Source organism: Aotus nancymaae, unplaced genomic scaffold (genome assembly GCF_030222135.1).
Source record: "Aotus nancymaae isolate 86718 unplaced genomic scaffold, 86718_ANA_hifiasm-v0.15.2.pri h1tg000009l, whole genome shotgun sequence".
NCBI lineage: Eukaryota > Metazoa > Chordata > Mammalia > Primates > Aotidae > Aotus > Aotus nancymaae.
This window is the reverse complement of record NW_026988420.1, coordinates 3128799-3150006: the sequence shown is the minus strand read 5'-3', so window position 1 is coordinate 3150006 and position 21208 is coordinate 3128799. Positions and strand designations below refer to the sequence as shown.

Below are 21208 nucleotides of genomic sequence, written 5' to 3'. Positions count from 1 at the left end.
ATCAAAAAGACATGGCAGACATACATTTATCACAGCACAACTCACAACTGCAAAACTATGGAACCAATCGAAGTCCCCATCAACCAACGAGTGGATAAAAAAATATGATATATGTATGTATATGTATATACCACAGACTACAACTCAGCCTAAAAAAGAATAAAATAATGTCTTTTGCAGCAATTTGGATGGAAGTGGAGGTCATTATTCCAAGTGAAGTAACTCAGGAATGGAAAACGAAATACAGCATGTTCTCACTTGTAAGTAGGAGCTAAGCTATGGGTACACAAAAGCATACAGAGTGCTATAATGGACACTGGAGACCCAGAGGCAGGGAGGGTGGGGGGAGGTGAGGGCTAAAAAACCACATATTGGGTATAACGTGCCCTACTCAGGTGATGAGTGCACTAAAATTTCAGACTTCACCACTATACAGTTTATCCAAGTAACCAAAAACTACTTGTGTCTCTAAAGCTATTAAAAATAAATAAATAAATTTAACATAGTATTTTAGGGTGATAAAATACCAAAGACTCAGAAACCAAAAGAAGGTATCATTTGCAAATATCAAATTTTAATCCATGTATTCAAAAAATACATGAGTTTTCTATGGACAAGGCATGGAGCCAAATGCCTTATATTCTTTATATATTTATTAATAAGATTTAAAATGGAAACTTGTATGTATCAACTACCAAAAGCCCACCCATCTGTTAATTACTCCTTAGCACCCCTTACCATTTATCTAAAATACATATGTGTGTGTGTGTGTGTGTGCGCGCGCGCGTGCGGTATATGGCCTATGTCTTTAAGTTACAGGAAGGCTTTGAATAGTTACTGTCCTCCCGATCACTAATGATGTAAAAGGTTTAAAGCTTTATTAAGTTTCCCAATACTTATTAGTGCAATTTGGGAGTTTGTTCTATAAATGGGAACTAAATATCTATTAATCAGTATGACTGCAAAATAAAACTCAGAATTATTTTTAAAAAATTAGTAACCTGTGGATAATAATGATGATTTGTTTCTGACCACTGACCAGGGTCACTGGAAAAGGCAAACACTTAGAAAGTCATCTTTATATCCACGTGTTACTAATTTTACTTAATATGATATCCTCAAAGTACATGTGCTCTTCTTGCCAAATTTCATCCTCTGAATTTAGAAAGATCTGACTCTGTAACTCAGCTGAAGGTTTGAGCTAAGCCTTCTCTAATTAAAAAAGGGAAATGCATACAAGGGATACAAGCACATTATTCTCTTTGAAGGACATTTGCTTCCATTCTCTATACAGAGAAAATAACAAATTACAGTGTCTGAAATCTGTTCTTTTTGTACTCTGCATTTAGCCATCATTTTCTTCTACTATGAGAAGGATCAATTCCACTCTTCTCTTTGTTTCTTTTTGCGGGGAGTTGGGGATGGAAAAGGGAGCATTTTAATTTTACATCAAAACACCAAGTTATTTGGCTGCATCTCCATATGCCAGAAGTCACAATAATGTGCAACCACTTTTATGCAGCTTTTCTGATATTTATATTTTCTAAAATGATAGATGTTTTATATTTTCTACAACTTTTCAAGGGATTGTTTTTTCTATTCATTCTACAAGGGCTTAAAAGTTATTCTTTCTATAGGGTATAGAAATTATTCTTTCTGTAGAACCAAGTAGTTTTTACTTGGTCTATGAGCTTCTGTAGGCTTCAAACTGTGTTTGGCTCTGAAAAGAATGAATGCTTTATTTCTGCAATATTTTTCTTCTTACTACTTCTCTAAATCACAACATACTAGAAATAAGAATAACTTATACTGTAGTCCCAGTTACTCGGGAGGCTGAGGCAGGAGAATTGCTTGAACCCGGGAGGCGGAAGTTGCAGTGAGCCGAGGTCACGCCGCTGCACTCCAGACTGGCGCCTGGTGACAGAGTGAGACTCTGTCTCAAAAAAAAAAATAATAATAATAATAACTTACAGTAGAGATTCACACATAGATTATTTTTTCTACTGATTAATTTTAAAAAAAAATCTTGACTCTGTTTGACTCCAAGTTACCATTTCTACATGGGATTCCACCCCCAGGAGATTCAGTAAATGGGATCATTTAAAATCCTGGCTGAGCACAATGGCTCACACTCGTAATTCCAGCACTTTGGGAGGCTGAGGCGGGCACATTGCTTGAGCTCAGGACTCCCAGACCAGCCTGGGCAAGATAGCAAAACTCGTCTCTACAAAAAGTATAAAAATTAGCTGGGCATGAGGGCACATGCCTGCACTCTTGGCTACTCAAGAAGCTGAGATGGGCGGTCAAGGCTGCAGTGAGCCGTGATCACACCACCACACTCCAGCCTGGGTGACAAGCGTGAGACGTTGTCTCAAACAAATCAATAAGAAGTAAATAAGGAAATAAAATTATAATGTGTTATACTGAGTAATACGTTAGTTTTATGTCATTCTCATGAAGAAGCTATCAGTTTGTTTTTCAGTGAAGGCAACCATGGAAAAGGCAAGCACAGTGTCTAAAGAGCACTGATTCCTGCGCCCACAGATGTTAGGAAGCCAGTGAGTTCATGTGGTTGTCACACCCCTCATGCAGGTTTTTACACTGAGCTCACTCTAGTGCTGCACACAGGAGTCCTTCCTTCTCCAGCCCAAATCTGCCCTGGGCCACCCTGGGCTCCTCCAGGTGACCGCCATGCTGTCTGAGAAGTGCCAACACACACCCGCACCTCTCAGTGCAGACACCGCCAAGGGCCGTGCCTGGGGACCAGTGCAACTTAGGGTGTCTGGGAATTGCTTTAAAACACCAACACAGGGAAAAGGTTGATACAAACACATGCCGGAGAATTTCAATCATTGTGGACTCTGCATAATGGGTATGTGAATGTTCCTGGTGATATTTTTCTACACCTCTGTACACGTCTGAAAATTTTCATGATAAAATTTTTAAAAAGAGGTCAGGAGGCACCAAGGTCAGGCAAAAGATTTCTGTCAATTCTGGGTGAAGGTGAACATCCAAGCATCTTTGTACATTCACCAACTGTCTTCCCATTGCCCCTGAGGCCCTGCCCACCCAGCTCTCCAGCTCAGGTTGGTCTCTTTGGGCAACAGGGCTGTGGTCACTTTGGTTGCAGGTGGATTTGGCCCATATGGAGTCCCCGCAGGAGCTGGAGGGAAGGAAGACAGAACAATCAGGGGATTCATGACCTCTGCAGCGTCACCAGGGCCTGGTTGTGCCCTTCAGCCTCAAGGTCACTGTCCTTCTAAGGAGCTTGCTCTACATCAGGACTCTGACCTTCAAGGTTCAAGTAATTGCTCCTCTTCTAGTCCCTTATGTCTAGAAGGTCATGATGCCACAGCTACTACTCTCCGCAAGTTCCAGGATGGCTTCTCAGGGTTCCATTTCACACTTGGAAGATAAACCCACGATTGATCCTAATTGCACTATGGGGAGGCTGACTGGTAGAATACTCCATACAGTATGATTGCCTATTCCATCCACAAGGGATAATGGGATTCAAACCCACTCTGACAGATACAGCATGCCAGATTGGCAGAAAAGTACTGTGAAGCCCCCATCAGTGTGGGTTCCCTCCTTTCCTCCCTGAGTTCCTTCACATGGAAATGGAACATGGATCCCTTACCCTTCACAAGCTGGCAGAGCCAACAATGAGTCACCTTTTGCAGACCAGATGCAGACTGCAAATACTCTAAGGAAGAGCCCGGAATCACACATGCAGACCGACTTTCCTGTCTCTCAGGATTCAATAAAAGTAGCCCGGAGCTGGGAGCTACAGGGGAACCAAGTCCGCCAGGTCCTTCTTTGTCTTACCACTTGAGGAGGACCTCAGATGGTCAGGAGGCATCCTGTTGCCTTTTGATGACTCTTTTCCTAAAGACACCGTGTGGTGCTCACAGGACTCTAACCAGGCCCTCTCTTTCCATTTTGCATTTCCTATGTAATGGCCAAAGACACTAGATAAGCCTCTCCCCAAAACAGACATGGAGGGATGACAGCTGCAAAAAGAAAATCCCTGAAACCAACAAAATGGGATTAGACAGCGGTTGCAACTAACTTCTTATTAGGCTGGGACGGTGGTGGGCAGCACTTTTCCTAGAACATCTGCGAAATGAAAGACACTCTGGGGTGTGAGAAAACTTAGAAAACTATGGCTAGGTTTTGTGTTATTTCTGGAGAAGGGAGTCATAATTACAATGGTTGCCTTTTCTCGAGCACTCGCTCTGTGTCACATACTATGTTTAAATGTTTTACATGCATAATCCCTAACGTTATTTCCGCATGATATGAAAAAAGTAACTGATTCAAGGCCACACGACTAGCAAATGGCAAAGCTGAGAGTCAAACCTAAGGATGTCTGGCTCAAAAGCTTATGCTCTTTCCATTACATAATTTGTTTTCTCCTAAAGGGGGCGGAAGAACGTTTGTTGAGGGTTTGTTTTGTCTCGTTCGGATGCAGAGGTATCTAAGAAACAGCGGAGAGAGGGAGAAACCACAGAAGGGACAAGACACGCCCTTCTCTCCCCTCTCCTGGCCACATGTGAATGGCTGGTTTTGAGCCTCTGAGAATGTTAAATGAAGCCATGGTGTTCATGAAATACTGGGCTCGACTGAGTTCACCCAGTGCCACCTCCCTCCCAGAAAACACAATTAGCACAGGCATCGGAGAAGCCATTCACCAACCCTCACCACCGCATCCACAGGTGGCTGTCACCCCGGGCTCACAGGGTCATTGGGTGCAGGGGAGGAACCTCTTTCAGAGGGCACCAGCTGCAAAGGTCACAGCAGGGTCCCTGGACCAAGAGGCTCAAGTGGAAAGAACATGAACAAACTTGTTCCCGAGCCCATGTGAGACGTCACCTCTCCAAGGACACCCAGAAATAGCTGGGAAAGAATTTAAGCAGATGAGAGAAGCGTGGAGGTTAAGGTCTTGTCAAGCAAGTAAAGATTTGGAGCCATGGAGATATGTGTGTAAATATTCATTAACTTATTTATCCTCATGAACTCCTGAAACCTGGGATGGACGGAATGACAGCTAATCCACGTGCTCCTTCTTTGGGTGCTGCCTCTATTTCTGGGTGACTCGTACTAGGTCACGGCCCCAAGCCCACGTCCCCCTGTCCCTCATCACCCGTGGTCCCTGATCATTTCCTCAGCCCTCTACTGCCCACCTGTTCGTCCCTGGCTGCACTGGTTTTCAGACACGTGGACCCCACGGACCTGCCTGCTTTCCTGAACACTGGACTCTGCCCTTCTTTTTTTTTTTTTTTTTTTTTTTTTTGAGACGGAGTTTCACTCTTGTTACCCAGGCTGGAGTGCAATGGCGCGATCTCGGCTCACCACAACCTCCGCCTCCTGGGTTCAGGCAATTCTCCTGCCTCAGCCTCCTGAGTAGCTGGGATTACAGGCACGCGCCACCATGCCCAGCTAATTTTTTGTATTAGTAGAGACAGGGTTTCACCATGTTGACCAGGATGGTCTCGATCTCTTGACCTCGTGATCCACCCGCCTCAGCCTCCAAAAGTGCTGGGATTACAGGCTTGAGCCACCGCGCCCGGCCTGGACTCTGCCCTTCTACCTGGATTTTTAGTACTCCCATTGTGGTTTCATCAAAAACATATATTTGGTCTTTGTCCCTGACTACTGGCACAGAGCACCTAAAACTCTTGGAATTTCCTGAGTGGTAAGAGTCTTTTGTTAGCCATAAAGAGTCCCTTTTGGCCTCACCTCAGTATATGCTAGGAGGTGACTCTTGGTGGTCTTTAGATAGCTTCTAGATGGGGGCTGGTGGCCAGGGGAACTAACCACATAATTAGCTAGAACTTTCAGCCTCACCTCCTATCTCCAGGGAGGGGAGAGGAGCTGGGGGTTGAGTTCCATCACTAATGGCCCTCGTTTCCACTACATCTCGTCCTGGGGCCCTTGTCTTTGGCCTACCTATTCAGCTGTAGCAAGAATGCTGCTAAGTCAGTTTAGCAAGACTCCCCTACCTTTAATATCTGATCAGCCTGGCCTGCCATCAGCAAGAATCTCCTACTCTTCATGTCTCCCCTTAGGAATTTCCATGCATTGACCCCTCTGCTCCTCAACTAGAAATCCCCAGCTCTCTTTGTCATGTTGGGAGTTGAGCCCAATCTCACCCCTATTGTGTAGTCGTGACATCTATTGCAATAGCCCTAAGTCTTCCTCACCATTTAAACAAATGTCAGAATAATCTGTTCTTTAACACTTACAGTGTCGTGACTTGCATAGGATCAGATTCATCATTGGGACTGGGTGTGGTGGCTCACGCCTATAATCCCAGCACTTTGGGAGGCTGAGGCAGGTGAATCACCTGAGGTCAAGAGTTCGAGACCAGCCTGGCCAACAGGGAAAAACACCATCTCTACTAAAAATACAGAAAATTAGCCAGGTGTTGTGGCACATGCCTGTAGTCTCAGATACTCAGGCGACTGAGGCAGGAGAATCACTTGAACCCGGGAGACGGAGGTTGCAGTGAGTGAAGATCGTGATACTGCACTCCAGCCTGGGTGACAGAGCAAGACTCCTTGAAAATAGACAAACAAAATGATTCATCACTGGACTCCTGGACCTCTCATCTCATCATTGGATCCCTGGACCCCTCATGCCCAGATGCACACCTTTGAAGCCTTTTTCTTCAGTTCTGACTGATTGATCAGGGATCCATTCATGAGTTCAACTCCTAAGCCAATGGTCCAGGTAGAGACAGACTGATTCTTAAGATTCTGAGTATACTGTAGAAGCTGGATTAGAGGATTCCCAGGCTTCTCTGTTTATTCGACAGAGAGGCTGGGTCAGAGTCCTGGGCTTCTCTGTTTATTAGATATAGAGGCTGGGTCAGAGTCCTAGGCTTCATTGTTTGTGAATCACCATTAGTTAAGAGTATGGGAGCTTCTCAGTCACTGAAACCCCCCTTCTCAAGCCTTGATGGCTGTGTGCTCCACCACTAGGGCCACTAGGGCATAAGTTCACTCCTTCCTTATGGAATAATTTTACGAAGGATAATTTGGAACTCCGATGGCCTCCCCAAACAGGCTCTTTTAAGATCTCTCCCTAAGCCATCGCTTCTGGCCCTCTTTCCTCCTTTTACCACCTTTGATCTTCCCTCAGTTCCTTTGAATCCTTTAATATGTGGCCCTTCAAACTCCTACTTCTCCACCATCCATCTGTTCACTCCTGCCAGAACTTTCCCTTCCCGCTCAAGCCCCCCACCTCCCTACAGTCACTGGAATCTTAGGCTCCCTACCCACATCAGGTGCTCTCAAAGGACCCCCAAAAGTAATCAGATATATGAGCAAATGAGAATCTTACAAGTCTCCTCCATAAATACTGGTGGAAAGCATTAGTCCTCATACTGAGCGGGTAACCTTACCTTATTCCATCTATCAGAAATGCAATGCAGATAAAAATAGGAAGTAGGGCAAAGATAAGAGTCAAGTATTTTACATAAACCTGTGGGATTTTTTTTTAACTCTGTTTACCTGACTTGTGGCTAAAATATTAGAATGAAAGCTACAAGGTCTCTATTTGCATCTGTATGTAAGTTTATATATATGAAGGTATGTAGGTATGTTATGTATGTGTGGTATTCTACCTTTACATGGTATATTCCCAAGTTAATTTACAAAAATCTCTTAAAGGATTTCTATTCACATTGGCTTAGAGATAAATCAGTACTTACATAAATTCAGGCTGGGTGCAGTGGTTCACGCCTGTAATCCCATTACTTTGGGAGGCCAAGGCAGGCAGATCACTTTAGGAGTTCCAGACGAGCCTGGCCAACATGGTGAACCCCTATTTCTACTAAAAATACAAAATTAGCCAGGCGTGGTGGCATGTGCCTGTAACTCCAGCTACTTGGGAGGCTGAGGCCAGAGAATCGCTTGAACCCAGGAGAAGGCAGAGGTTGCAGTGATACAAGAGCGTGCGACTGCACTCCAGCCTGGGTGACACAGCCAGACTCCATCTCAAAAAAACAAACAAACAAACAAACAAAAAAGTACATAAATTCAATATCCTAAAACTCCCAGAAATCCAGAAACCAACTCAAATGTTTTTCAAATTCACATGATTTGAGTGAATTTTTAATAACTAAGACTAGTTTGGTTTAATAAAAACAAATTATCATCATTAAATATAACCATTTTGGATTTATGGTCAATTAAGGTAAAATTATAGCCACTAGATGTTTAAGATTATTTTTTAAATTATAAATTGAATCTAAGAACAAATGTGTAAGTAAAGATGCAGTAAAAATGAATTGTTTGATATCCATTACTTCATATATATCAAACAAGCAGAAAAACAAATAGAAACCCACATATTTAACTCTTTTCAACGTTTTAAAAAAATTTTGTGATATACGCCTAACATGCATATGTTAACTGAAAATAGTTAACAGGGAAACAACTTAAGATGATGGCTAGCTTTATGTAATATTATAATATGTCTGCTAAAAACAGTTTCTATCTTTTGACAACTTGCAGCTTCAGAATTATGTTAAGTAATAGACATTCATTAGCAATTTCTAAGCAATCTAAATTACTGAAACATTAATTACTAAGCCTAAGTTTAAGATTATATAATTTTGGATTCTTATTCTTGTATGGTCTGGGTGGGCTATGTATTTGGGCTTGTTAATAAATATGAAAAATTATACTATAAGACAGCATAATCCTATAATAATTTTGAAATGGTAGATTCATAAAACTTGATAGCCTTCTACAGAATACTGTTACACAACAGACAATTCACAATTGTCTACTTCCTAGTTCTCTCTGTTAAAAAGAAGTTTGCTAATGGTTAAAAATTATAATCCATACTTTTAAATGAAACTACTAAAATTCATAAGGGTGAGGCAAAATAACTTTGTTTGCATAGTATGTTTTCACTGAAGCATTTACCTTTGCCTTCCCACCTAATTCCTCCAGAATTCAGAAACTCATCGTCATGGTAATATAGCTATTTGCATAAGTTCAATAAGAATCTGTTCTCCTAGGGCCGGGCGCGGTGGCTCACGCCTGTAATCCCAGCACTTTGGGAGGCCGAGGCGGGTGGATCACCAGGTCAAGAGATCGAGACCATCCTGGTCAACATGGTGAAACCCCGTCTCTACTAAAAATACAAAAAATTAGCTGGGCATGGTGGCGCGTGCCTGTAACCCCAGCTACTCAGGAGGCTGAGGCAGGAGAATTGCCTGAACCCAGGAGGCGGAGGTTGCAGTGAGCCGAGATCGCGCCATTGCACTCCAACCTGGGTAACAAGAGCGAACTCCATCTCAAAAAAAAAGAATCTGTGCTCCTGGTAACAAGACATAATTGGAAACTTCGGTCATAGGACCAAGGCTTTGACAGGAATGTCATATTTGAGAATGATACGCACAGAATCAGATATGAGCAGACAGTTTTAAGGAATAAAGGCTGACCTTATGGAGCGAATGCTTACAAAGTCCTCTTGAGAAACCTGCCTAGTCCCTTGCTTACAGAGCTCCCAGCCTTCCAGAAGGGTAAAGAAGGTCATTTCGGGTCGGGCGCGGTAGGTCACGCCTGTAATCCTAGCACTTTGGGAGGCGAGGCAGGTGGATCACGAGGTCAAGAGATTGAGACCATCCTGGTCAACATGGTGAAGCCCCGTCTCTACTAAAAATACAAAAAATTAGCTGGGCATGGTGGTGCGTGCCTGTAACCCCAGCTACTCAGGAGGCTGAGGCAGGAGAATTGCCTGAACCCAGGAGGCGGAGGTTGCAGTGAGCCGAGATCGCGCCATTGCACTCCAACCTGGGTAATGAGCGAAACTCCGTCTCAAAAAAAAAAAAAAAAAAAAAAAAAAAAAGAAGGTCATTTCCTGGCAGGCCCAGGAACCTCAGGACCTCAAAAAGAGAGGAATTCAGCTGAATATATAGGTATTGCAGATAAAGTCTGACAGCAAGTTCTTAGCATGGCTTCCTAACCTCCAGAGGCTTTCAAAAGTTTAATCTGGGCCAGGCAAGGTGGCTCAAGCCTGTAATTCCAGCGCTCTGGGAGACCGAGGTGGGCAGATCACAAGGTCAGGAGTTTGAGGCCAGCCTGGCCAGCATGGTGAAACCCCATCTCTACTAAAAATACAAAAAACTAGCAGGGCATGGTGGCATGTGCCTGTAACCCCAGCTACTCAGGAGGCTGAGGCAGGAGAATTGCCTGAACCCAGGAAGCGGAGATTGCAGTGAGCCGAGAGCATGCCACTGCACTCCAGCCTGGGAGACAGAGCCAGAATCGATCTCAAAAAAAAGAAAAAAAGTTTAATCTGAAATTCCTTGTCAAAAGTTCCAGCAAAGCCAACTTTAAAAAAATTTATGTCATCAATTTTGATTTTTTTGCACTTATGTAAATAATCAGGCCAAATCTAATGAAACCAGATATTTTACAAATGAGAACAATCTTACTTTGGTTATCCTGAATCAAAAAGCAGGAGTGACTGTAGAGAGACATGTTATGCTTCAATTGAAAACTACAGCATATCCTATGGGTTATCAGTTTCTAGATGTGTTCATTGTCTTCGAGCTATTTTTCACCTCTTTGCAAACTGAGGTCTGCCATTTGGCACATTGCATATTCGACACTCTGCTCCAGGAAATAACCATGACCATAACACTGATGTCTAAGCCATCACCAAACCATCACCTGGCTTTCATTCAAACTGAAAGCCAGGAAAGCCACTGGAGAGCCACTGCCATCTTCATTCTGCCACCCAAAGATACTGCAAGCCCAACATCTAGACTCAGAAACTGAGTTTATAGTCTGCTCTAGCCATGCCTCTTTGTCTTTCTTTTTATTTTTTAAAATGTCTAACTTGAACCATCCAGCAAATATCCTCTACCACCAAGTCTCAGCAGATGGTTCAGCTGGTCCTTAATGAACAAAAGACAACCAACGAGAAATGGACTTAGAGAGTTCAGACAGAAGAATGTCTCTTCTTTCATGAACAAGAAGAGGGACTAAAATAGACTTTCTCTTTAACCAAACTTTAGACAGGCTCCCCCACGACCTCTTTTTGACAAAGCATTGTCTTCAAGTCACAGGGTCCTGCCTATCCCTGCCTAGCCCAGTTGATGCAACCAACCCACCAAGTCAGTTCAGACAGAATCCCCTGACTCTGGCTATCTGATCACCTCCACATCCCATCGGACTCCTCAGCCCCACCTTGATAGCCGATCATTGTCTCAAGGCAGTTTAGCAAGAGTCCCTGACTTTTGATGTTCCCTCTTAGTAATTTTCCATGCAGTGATCCCTCACACTGCTTGTTGGCTGTGAATCCCCAGCTGTCTTTGCTGTATTAGGAGTTGAGCCCCATCCCTCTCCCCTGGTTGCAATCTTCTTGACACCTATCAGAGTAGTCCTGAGTAAAGTCTTTACTATTTTAATAGGTGTCAGAATATGACTTTGAGCAAGTCATATGACTCCAGTTGTCACATCCATTAAATGAAGCCCCTCCTGCCCCAACATAAGAGAGGATCTCCTAGACATTTCCACTAGCCTGAATCAAGCCCAAGTATGCCCTGCTCCGAAGCACACTGTAACTAACGCTGTTTCCGTGGACCCCTTGGGGCAGTTTCTTTCCCCAAATCTGACCCACCCCTGGAATCTGCCTTTTGCACTGACATACTCTGATGCTCCAACATCTTCCTGAAAGCAATGGAGGAGAAGCCAGTCCCAAAGCAGCCTTCAACAAATGAGATTCATTATGTTGCAATTTTTACTTTAAAATTTCAGATGAATGGCCAGGCACAGTGGCTCACACCTGTAATCCCAGCACTTTGGGAGGCCGAGGCGGGTAGATCATCCGAGGTCGGGAGTTTGAGGCCAGCCTGACCAACATGAAGAAACCCCATCTCTACTAAAAATACAAAATTAGCTGTGCATGGTGGTGCATGCCTGTAATCCCAGCTACTCGGGAGGCTGAGGCAGGAGAATCGCTTGAACCCGGGAGGCAGAGGTTGCGGTGAGCCAACACTGCACCATTACCCTCCAGCCTGGGCAACTAGAGTGAAACTCCATCTCAAAAAATAAAATAAAATAAAAATTTCAGATGAATATATTTAGTATTATATCTGCTTTCATTTAATTGTGTACATCACATTTTACATACCTTATTAAATAGATAATTGAACTTATTTTCCCACAATATTTCCATAGGGCCAGGGCCTGGGAGGGCCCTGTGTGTAAATGCTGTGACTCTTGTGCATGCTCCCACCACCCTCAAACACACCTGTGGACCCCAGAGCTCCAGAAGCCCAGAGTGGATCCTCTTTAAGAATTCTCTTTTCCCAGGAATAAGGAGACTAGGCATATTATGGTCTTAATAAAATAGGTTTTAAGTGGCTTTTATTTTTTTTTTTTGAGATGGAGTTTTACTCTTGTTGCCCAGGCTGGAGTGCAATGGCGTGATCTCGGCTGCTTTGACTCTCAAAACATCTACTCTTACGTGTTCATAAATGTGGCTATATCTAGTCGCTGACATTTTAGCTTTAAGTAATTTGGTACATAAAACCTATATAGTGTAAATCTCTGCAAAAATGCACAGAAAGTTAATTCATATTTTTTCTAGCTGTAAATAGAATTTATCACATAGTGATTACAAAGACAGCATAACCTGCTAGTTTTTCAACATCTGTTAGATGCATCAAATCAATCCTAATTATTAAAAATTTATAGTTAATGTCAGGGTCAATGACTCTACATAGTTACTCTTCTTTAAAATGGATGTGTAAATGAAATTAACAGTACAAAGAAGCCAACTGGTAAGTTCAAGGAAAATGATTTCACCTTTGATTTGGACAAAAGTCTGGTTCCAAAACTAGGAGGGAATGCACTCATATGGAGGCACTTTAGAAGGTTTAAAAAAATCCACAGAAATACTGCAAGATAACGTGTATCATGATAGATAAGTAGACGTCTCTCGTGATTAAATAATTTAGCATCTGTAACGGAGTGGAAATTAATCTCACATGACTTTTCGTAACACTAGAAATACAGAAAATAATAAAATATTCAAATCATTTAATAAAAATCAAACCCATAAAGTCGTCTCAATACTCCTGTCCTTTCACACACTTAAATAACAATCAGTCACAAAATCAATCCTGATGGAAGAGGCAAGTGCCACTTTGTTCACTGTCTAATGGGTAACAATTTTCAAAAGGTAAAGAGCAAAACAAATAGTGAGGCTTTTTTCAATGCTTTGGTTTGAAAGTCAAATATGAAGACGTTTTATTTGCTAACATCTTTAGGTTACAAGATGTAAAGCCTTCCCTGATCTCTGTGGCACTAAAATTTCAATTATTGGATGTAATATCGAAATACGGCATTCAAAATTAATGAAAGAGTATTTTGTTATGCTTAAGAAAAGAAGAGCATACAGAAATTTAAGAAATAATTATATAAATATACATAGATGTATTTTTGCATAAATCCTCAAGCTTGTAAAATAAACATATATTCTTCTAAGATAGCAACTAAATTTGAGAAAAGGAGCAAGTATTATATTTTATTGTCATAATTGATAAAGGGAAAAGCATTTCTCTCTCACTCTCTCTCTCCCCTCTGCCTCTCTCCTTGGGTTATTTGATACAATTCTAAGTATTTTCGTTGTTTATTTTGTATTTTCCAAACAATCATATGGTAGTGAGAGAGAGGCACTCATAGATACATTTTCTGAAGGAGAGAATGGGCTACCTCTGGTCAACTCTCCGTTACAATAGCCTCACCAGCATAAAGAAAATGCAAAACTATCTGGGCAAAGGAAAGAAATTATTTTCAACCCTTGGCTTGAAAAATCACATATACAGTTACAGTTAGAACTGAGGTATGGATAGTTGGTTCAACTACCTCTCAAATGTTTCATTCGTTTTTGCCTATGTTTCATTTGGGAAAATCCAACAAGCCTTAAAATCCCAATGCACATCATTGTCACTTAAAACATTAACTCACTTACCTGTTCTCCTTGGTCTCCATGATCACTTCTCCTGGATTTGTTTGTGAAAACCATGAAAATATGTTTCTTCTTCTGTTTAAGTCTTCCCTCTGTGCTTCCTTTAAATGTGTACTCCAAGTTCAGCTCTTCCTTGCCAGTGGGAAAAAAAAGCCTGTTTTCCCCTCAGTGTCCATTCATCATCTGATGTCAGGAAACATGGTTGTGTTTTGCATTTGTGTTCCCTAAAGTATGACTCTCCAGTGTGATAATCGTTGCCTTCTGATCCAGTGACCCACAGAAGTTCTGAAGGTAAAACAGTGTGGATTCGCTAAAGGCTTTTGGCTTTCCCCCAAAGCAAACTCAATTTATTTTCATCTGATAATTTTCTGTGCTTCTTTTTGAAGGTTCCTAGAAAAGATGGTCCAGAAATTCTTGGATTTTGAAGTTTCTCACCCTCATCTCAGCAGATGTAAAATAGTCACTGGTAAGAGCCTTTCTTCTGGCTCTGATGACATGGGCATCTTGGCCTCACTTCTGTGATCCTGGAAGAAAAATCAAGGAAGGGTAAAAAGACTTCAGGAAAAGCACTTGAAGTCAATGTACTACACTGAAAATGCAATTCCTCATGGAAGACGGCCATGGCGCTCAGCTCCAGTGACTTTCTAATTATACTCTGCTGGTGGCACGACAGCTCTGCCAAAGAGCATGGCATTTGTCTCTCACCTCACAACAAGACAGGCAACCAACAAATGTACACATGCAGCTATAGAAATTAAAAGTACAGGCCAGGCGTGGTGGCTCACGCCTATAATTTCAGCACTTTGGGAGGCTGAGATGGGCAGATCACCTGAGGTAGGGAGTTTGAGACCAGCCGAACCAACATGGTAAAACCCTGTCTCTACTAAAAATACAAAATTAGCCAGCGTGGTAGTGCATGCCTGTAATCCCAGCTACTAGGGAGGCTGAAGCAGGAGAATCGTTTGAATGTGGGAGTCAGAGGTTGCGGTGAATGAAGATTGCCGTGCCATTGCACTCCAGCCTGGGCAAGAAGAGCGAAACTCCATCTCAAAAAAAAAAAAAAACCAGAAAGAAAAAGAAATTAAAAGTACATCTACTTGACTATTTAGTTTCATGTTCCCTCTATTTCCCTGGCTTCTTCCAAGTGGAAATATATGCTTCACTCACACACGATGTGCCTTTAACAACACTCTTTATTTTTTATTTTATTTTTTTTTTTTTTGAGACAGAGTTTCGCTCTTGTTACCCAGGCTGGAGTGCAATGGCGCGATCTCGGCTCACCGCAACCTCCGCCTCCTGGGTTCAGGCAATTCTCCTGCCTCAGCCTCCCGAGTAGCTGGGATTACAGGCACGTGCCACCACGCCCAGCTAATTTTTTGTATTTTTAGTAGAGACGGGGTTTCGCCATGTTGACCAGGATGGTCTCGATCTCTTGACCTCGTGATCCACCCGCCTCGGCCTCCCAAAGTGCTGGGATTACATAACAACACTCTTTAAATCCAAACCTACAACTTTTTTTTTTTTCTAGTCTCCCTCTGTTGTTCAGGCTGGAGTGCAGTGGTGTGATCTTGGCTCACTGAAACATCTACTTCCTGGGTTCAAATGATTCTCTTGCCTCAGCCCGCTGAGTCGCTGGGATTACAGGCACCTGCCACTACACTCAGCTAATTTTTGTATTTTTAGCAGAGATGGGGTTTTGGGATGTTGGCCAGGCTGGTCTCGAACTCTTGACCTCAAGTGGTTCTGCCTCTCGGCCTCCCAAAGTGCTGGGATTACAAGTGTGAGCCACCACACTCAACCCAAACCTACAACTCTATGTGTACAATAATAACTCATGTTCGAAAGTAAAATATTTACCTTAGAAAAGAAAGAGTAAATGTGTCATCAGAAAGGCTTTATTTTACTAGTAATAGTCTTTATAACTATTGGTACTTGTAATAGTCTACCATTTTAAGAAATAAATAGAAAAAAATGACAAACTTTTTATTTTATTTTTATTTTTTAGGGTGCTGGGCACAATCTGGGCTGACCCAAGGAAGTCTCAGTGAAAATGACAAACTTTTTAGCCGGGCGCAGTGGCTCACACCTATAATCCCAGCACTTTGGGAGGCCGAGGTGGGTGGATCACGAGGTCAAGAGATCGAGACCATCCTGGTCAACATGGTGAAACCCCGTCTCTACTAAAAATACAAAAATTAGCTGGGCATGGTGGCGTGCGCCTGTAATCCCAGCTACTCAGGAGGCTGAGGCAGGAGAATTGCTTGAACCCAGGAGGCAGAGGTTGCAGTGAGCCGAGATCGCACCATTGCACTCCAGCCTGGGTAGCAAGAGAGAAACTCCATCTCAGAAAAAACAAAAAACAAAAAACAAAAACTGACTTCTTATTCTGTATTTGCTATGCAACAATGTTTCATTGTGGGGGAAACAACGAATGTAGGAATAATAGCCTAAGCTATGCTGATTACATTATTAATTCTTGGCTATTCATGAAAAACCAGGAAAATAAATCCATATTCACTGTAAATGCTTTTCTGAAAACACTTCCCCAGTAACTTGCTATAATTAAAAATATTACTAGGCATCATGAGTGAGATTAATTTAAACACCAATGCAAAATTTTATTATTCTTTCATGAATAATTAATTTATGAAATTTTGATTGCCATGTCAAGAATTAGAAAAACTATATATGTAAATTTAGGATTTAAGAATTAAAATTATATTAAGGGACTATATTAGCAAGAGGATGGAAACCTTTTGTATGATAATGACTTAAAATTGGACTCCAGTTTGAAATATTTAAATTAAAAGAGGTCATGTATAATAAAGTAGAGGATTAGGATCCATTTCTTTATCTGTAAAATATAGGAATTGGAATTAAGTGTTCTAAGTTATTAGCACCTTTAAATGCTACAATTCTAGACAAGTATATATATTTTTAAACTCATCAATGATTCTGAGAATAGAAATTAATACAAATGTCTTTTAGATAAAAAATATTTTGCTAATTAAAATGTCATTATAGTTATAACCTTAAAATATGAATTTATTGTAGAACACATGCAGGTTTTGTATGGTTGATAAGAGCTCAAGGGAAATCTGGAATAAGTTACACTGGAAACAAGATCTCCAGGGCTATCTGCCACTGGTGCTCGGCCTCTGTGGGAACATCCGAGGGGAATCTGAGCAGTATTGATCTAAGTGGAACACTGCACATTCATGCTTGTCAACCTCACTGAATCTCTAATTCCAGTTTGTCAATATCTTTAAGAATACATGTTCTATAATCTAGAATATTAATTAACTTCATATCACCAGGCATGTTTAATAAAACTGCTAAATAGCATAGAGTCCCGTGGCAAATTATTAAATTTTGCTCCCAATGGACAATGATACATTCATTACAAAAACCAATCTTTGAACAGTATTTCTCAGTAACTCTCTTTAGCTCTTAGTAATTTCTCTTAACCCTCTTACAAATATACTGTCATCAGCCAGGTGCAGTGGCTCACGCCTGCAATCCTAGCACTTTGTGAGACTGAGGTGGGCGGATTGCCTGCGCTCAGGAGTTCGAGACCAGCCTGGGCAACGTGATGAAACCCTGTCTCTACTAAAAAATACAAAAAAATTAGGCATGGCAGCATGCTAGCATACGCCTCTAGTCCCAGCTATTCCTATGGCAGGAGAATGGCTTGAACCCGGGAGGCAGAAGTTGCAGTGAGTGGAGATCACGCCATTGGATTCCAGCCTGGGCGACAGAGCAAGACTCCGTCTCCAATAAATAAATAAACAAACTGTCATCAATCACGTTTGTTCCAGTCATTTCTAACAGAATAGGATGATTCTGCCCAGTGTATTACTAATCCAAGCTACAGTCTCCCTTCTGACTTACATTACCTGGCCAGTCTGAAAGTCTCATCTAATAAGGGGCAAGTGGGTTAACATGACGTGACTTGTCCTTGATGAACACGTGCTAGGTCTCAGAGATCACTGTGTCCTTGTCTCACACCTCTCGAATGCAATCTCTTTCAAATAATCTAGCCTTTAATTTTATTTTTATTTTCCTATTTTTAATGTTTTTTATTTTTTTATTTTTTGAGACAGAATTTCACTCTGCTGCCTAGAGTGCAGTGACACAATCTGGGCTCACTGCAACCTCCACCTCCCAGATTCAAGCAATTCTCCTGCCTCAGCCTCCCGAGTAGCTGGGACTATAGGCATGCACCACCACACCTGCCTAATTTTTGTATTTGTAATAAAGACAGGATTTCACTGTTTTGATTAGGCTGCTCTCGAACTCCTGACCTCGTTATCTCCCCACCTCAGCCTCCCAAAGTGTTGGGATTACAGGTGTAAGCCACAGCACTCAGCCCAGTCTTTAATTTTAATACTACTTCTGCCATTAACATCTAACTCACAATTTAGAATTCCAAACACTATTGTTCCTTTCCAGGACACTTAGAACGTATGCAGATGTTCATCTCACTGCAACCTGCCATAGTCTCCGCAGTTGTCAAAAACTACCCACCGTGACTGAACCATTATGTATGCTATGAGACAATACATGCGAACATGAAAAGATAGTGGTTACCCAGATCATTCGTTTCCCAAAATCTAGCCCCTGAGGAAACACCCTCATAATTTGTTTATTTTTCAGTTCTAACATACTGCTTTGGTAATGTTTGGCCTGTGTACCATGTATTTATTCTTTATTTAATATTTTTTCCCAAAATGATATTTTAATTAATTAAATGTATTATGAAAAGAAACTTTCCATCTACTATAAATGGAAACCCAGTACCACAAATAGAGAATAACTTTAAAGATAAATAAAATAAATACAAAATGACTTCTTAAATGTTGATCAAAGTGCCTACCGAAAACACCGTCTTTAACCTGCTCTTTGTTATAAAAAATGGAGATCAGTAAATTTATGAGAAAATGTATAGCCTTTAATGATTTCATCCAGAAAGAAGAAATGCTAAAAATTAATGAGTTAAGTATCCATATTAAGAACTTAGGAAAAAATATCTTGAGGATAAACCCAAAGAAAATAGGAAATAAAAATGAGAGCAGAATTGATGAAAGAGAAAACAAAGATACAGTAGGGACTAACAGAAAAAATAAAATTTAATTATTTAAAAACACTACTAAAACTGGCAAACTTCTGGAAGACTGATCAAGGTAAAAGAAAAAAAGTCAGCTGGGCACAGTGGCTCATGCCAGTAATCCTAGCACTTTGGGAGGCCAAGGAGGCCAGATCACTTGAGCCCAGGAGTTTGAGACCAGCCTGACCAACACGGTGAAACCCCATCTCTACTAAAAATACAAAATTAGCTGGGCGTGGTGGCACATGCCTGTAATCCCAGCTACCTGGGAGGCCGAGGCAGGAGAATTGCTTGAACCTGGAAGGCGCAAGTTACAGTGAGCCAAGATCGTGCCATTGCACTCCAGCCTGGGCAACAAGAAACTCCATCTCAAAAAAAAAGGAGAAGGGAACTTTTTTAAAGGGCAAATTAAAAGGCAAATCTTGTGCTTACCAGTGATAACGATATTTCTCAATCTCTATTTCTACTCAGCATGTATTGGAGGGAGCAGCCAGAACAAGACAGGAAAAAACAAAGAGGAGAAGGGAGGAGGGGAAGCAGGGAAAAAAAGTCACTATTCATAGATAGAGTATTCCACAAAATTCAGACAAACTGACAATATTAATAATAGATTTTTTTCAAGATTACTGTTATAAATTACATTGCATTTTACATACCAGCAAGAGTTTAAGTAAAAAGTGTTTGTTAATGATAGACATTTACCATAGCAAGAAAAAAATGTTATCTTGGAATAATTATTATTTTATTTTATTTTATTTTTGAGATGGAGTCTCACTCTGTCTCCAGGCTGGAGTGCAATGGCTTTATCTCGGCTCACTGCAACCTCTGCCTCCTGGATTTAAGCAATTCTCCTGCCTCAGCCTCCTGAGTAGCTGGGGCTACAGGTGCACACCACCATGCCCAGCTAATTTTTGTATTTTTAGTAGAGATGGAGTTTCACCATGTTGGCCAGGATAGTCTTGATCTCTTAACCTCATGATCTGCCTGCATCAGGCTCCCAAAGTGCTGGGCTTACAGGCAGGACCACCGGGCCTGGGAGTAATAATCATAATGAAAGAACTTGTATAGGAATTTTAGAAAGAAAATCTATAAACTTAAATGAAAGACATTAAAGAGATCCTTTCAAAAATGGAGATATGTACATGATTAACCAGAAGATTCAGTATCATTGAAATGTCAACTCTCCTCAAATTGATCTTTTAATTCAAAGCAATTGAATCAAAACCCTAACAACCTTGTAAAATAAAAAGACAATAACTAAAGACACTACTTAAGAAGAAGAGGGAAGGCTTGCTCTAGAAGATACTACGCTTTAACATGAACCCAAAATGATTATGTGGCATTCACACAGGAACAATCAAAGAGAGTAAAAGGCTCAGAGACAGACCCTTGCGTTAATGGGAACCTGATACGTGAAAGAGGTATCAGTGGGGTTTAGTGGAGGAAAGCTGGGCCATTCCAAAAATGTTACTAGGGCAAGTGCTTACCTAAATGGAAACAAGCACGAAAATTTATCTGTACCCTACACTGTGCACAAGTATCAGTTCTAGATGATTAAGCACGTACGTGAGAAAATCAAACCTTAAAAATTTTAGGAGGAAGTAGAACACAATATCTTTATGGCTTCGGAGTAGAGAAGAATTCCTTAAACAACAAATAGAAAGCAGTAACCCTAAAGGAAAGGATTGTTAAATTCGAACTACAAGTCCGGGCGTGGTGGCTCACACTTGTAATCCCAGCACTTTGGAACACTGATGTAGGCAGATTCCCTGAGCTCAGGAGTTTGAGACCAACCTGGGAAACATAGCAAAACCCCATCTCTACTAAAAATACAAAAATTAGCCAGGCATGGTGGCACGTGGCTGTAGTCACAACTACTAGGGAGGCTGAGGTGGGAGGATCACTTGCGCTCAGGAGGCAGAGGCTATAGTGAGCTTAGAACATCACAGCACTCCAGCCTGGGAGCAAGATTCTATCTCAAAAAAAGTTCAAGCTACATTAAAATTAAGAACTTCTGCTCACCTAAGTCAAGCTACATGAAATAGAAGATATTTGCCACACAGCAATCAGCAAAGGCTTTGTGTTCAGAATATAGAAAGA

The 21208-nt window shown here is 41.5% G+C and overlaps 1 protein-coding gene across 2 annotated transcripts in view; it reads right to left on the bottom strand.

The window, feature by feature from the left end:
* SACS (sacsin molecular chaperone) overlaps positions 1-14476 on the bottom strand; it is a 78948-nt gene extending 64472 nt beyond the window's left edge. For both annotated transcript variants that reach the window (XM_012441508.3, XM_012441503.3), the window contains exon 1: positions 14005-14476. In XM_012441508.3, the coding sequence (XP_012296931.2) occupies positions 14005-14058 (54 nt within the window). In that variant the 5' untranslated portion in view covers positions 14059-14476. The remainder of the gene's footprint in view (positions 1-14004) is intronic.
* Positions 14477-21208: the final 6732 nt, after the last annotated feature.